General features: G+C 39.1%; 1 protein-coding gene across 1 annotated transcript; it reads right to left on the reverse strand.

Annotated features, from left to right (window-relative positions):
• Positions 1-273: 273 nt before the first annotated feature.
• Positions 274-1,543, reverse strand: LOC122049051. The gene is made up of 2 exons (XM_042610538.1): positions 812-1,543; positions 274-563 (listed from the first exon to the last, which is right to left on the reverse strand). Exons 1-2 carry the CDS (start codon positions 1,341-1,343, stop codon positions 535-537), a joined length of 561 nt encoding a protein of 186 aa, XP_042466472.1. The 5' UTR covers positions 1,344-1,543; the 3' UTR covers positions 274-534.
• Between the last annotated feature and the right edge of the window lie 660 nt (positions 1,544-2,203).

Consider the following 2,203-nt stretch of genomic DNA (forward strand, 5'->3'; position numbering starts at 1 on the left):
GGTATAATGTAACGCTTTGAACAGAGAGCGACAAAATAAAGGAAGAAACCTTGTAGTATAATCTTAGCCTAGGAGATGTCAAAGAGCTCGAGTCTCATTGATCACAAAGTCTTGAACATAGGAAATTATAATGGCTGCGGCGTCAGTTGTCACAATACCTGTTGCATAACCTAGTTGGTTGTTTCGGTCCTACATAAGATTTTATCATCACATTCAAACCAATTATAATTACTGACTAAATGATCTACAACAACAACAACATTGTCAGACATGACCTTTTCTTTTACTGTTTTTCAGCAAAGAAGCTAGCTCAGTATTCATTTGATAAGATCTGAGATGAAGCAGATGCAGGGGAGCAATTGTGATATTCATCCATATACAACAAGAATCTGATTCAGTACACTTTCTTCCACACCTTAATGAAAAAGCGAGGGGGAAATCTACCCACAAACTCTCTTTTTTCTTTCTTTTAAAAAGGCATCTTCGTATAGAATGTGAGATGCAGTAGGAATAAGAAGGCCAGTTGTGCCTCTTCTAAGGACATCTTGACAAGTATTTGGTCTCTGTAAAAGTATGCAGTGGAAGAATTGTGATAGAGATGGAAGAAAAATCTGAGTAGAATGAAAATGAAGAACAAACGAGACGGAACGACCCATAGAACGAGATGAGAAGGATCAATTCCTAAAAGGGGGGAAAATCGCCCCCTTCTCATATCGTCGCCATTCAGTGAGCGAGAAGTGTATACTACGACAAAACAATCCAAAATGTATGGACTACAATCAAAATTTACAGGAAGAGGAAGCTCAATTACCAGGCAAATTGTTCGCCATGGAAAGGTCTCGACTCATGTTCCGTCTTTGCGGCAGGACGTCGCGATGGACGTTGCACTCTTTAGAGTAAAAATCGTTCTTTTCCAGCATAGACTTGAGGAACTCGCGATAGGAGGAGAGGGAGGGCTTGGTTGTGGCCTCAAGGATCTCTCCGGGAGGAAAATCGTCCGGGATCGGGGGCGGGCGGAGGCAGGAATAGCAGACGATGGAGGTGGCGGGGTCATCGTAGGCGTAGGGGAAGGGAACGGAGGGCTGCCTCCCCAACCTTCTCTCCTTCCTCTTATTCTTGTTGTCAATGTAGAGTTCCTCGAGCTGCCGAATGGGATGGGATAGAAACCTTTTCACCCTCTCCTTCTTCTTCTTCTTCTTCTTCCTTCGATCAATCCCTCCTTTATCAAATGATTCATCATCTACTTCCGACTCCTGGATCAATAATCTCAATGATTCGCCCCGCTCCTCTGTGGACGATGATTCCGCGCCTTCTTCTTGTTCGGGCGCCGCTCTATTAGTCATAAACTGCAGGAAGGAGACGAGGAGAGAGGGGAAGAAGAATCCGGATAGGAGTTGACGCGGAGATAGATTGCGGGATTAAGGATCAGACGGCGGCAGCGGTCGCCGGTAGTTCGCCGGAGAGGATGGTGTCAACTCCAAAAGGAGAAAGGCAGAAAGCAGGTGAAGGGAGAAGCCTCGAGCGAACCGCTTGGGACCCACCACCTCAGCATCCATTTAAAGCGCAAAAGCAATGTTTTGCTGCCTGCATCTGAATACAATACAGTAGATGATGAGCTGGCGCCGATCTTGCTCAGTCCGAGTTGGATCCAATTCGAATTAGATGCAAGTTTTGTCTATATTAGAATTTTAAATTAAGTTAGGTATTATCCTGCGTTAATGCTTTCTTGCATGGATCAATTAAAGTTTTTTTTTTTAAAAATAACAGTCTAATATTTTTACATCAATTGTTTATTTAAAAAAATTATTCTATTGTTAATATATTATTAAGAATCTGTATGTTTTACTAATTAATTTTGGTAAAGCTTTAAATAAAATTATGTTAATATTTTTTTAATTTTAAAAATTATTAGTAATTTTTTCTCGTTATTTTTTATATATATAAAAAATATGTACTATAATATTTTCCTTTAATTTCATATTTTAGGATTGGTCACAATATCTTGAACGACGATATTAAAAATTTTTTTTTTTTGATTTTTTAACTAAGTTCAAATGTAATATTTATTATTTTCATTTTAATATCTGATATAAAAATTTAAATTAATTTTTTTAGAAAGGAGTTTTCAAATGGCAATTGCATGCTATATGCCTATATCTCCTAGTAAGGTTAGTTGCCTAGAGAGATGGTAGGTTAGTTGCCA

This window comes from Zingiber officinale, chromosome 2B (assembly GCF_018446385.1).
Source record: "Zingiber officinale cultivar Zhangliang chromosome 2B, Zo_v1.1, whole genome shotgun sequence".
In the NCBI taxonomy this organism is placed as follows: Eukaryota; Viridiplantae; Streptophyta; class Magnoliopsida; order Zingiberales; family Zingiberaceae; genus Zingiber; species Zingiber officinale.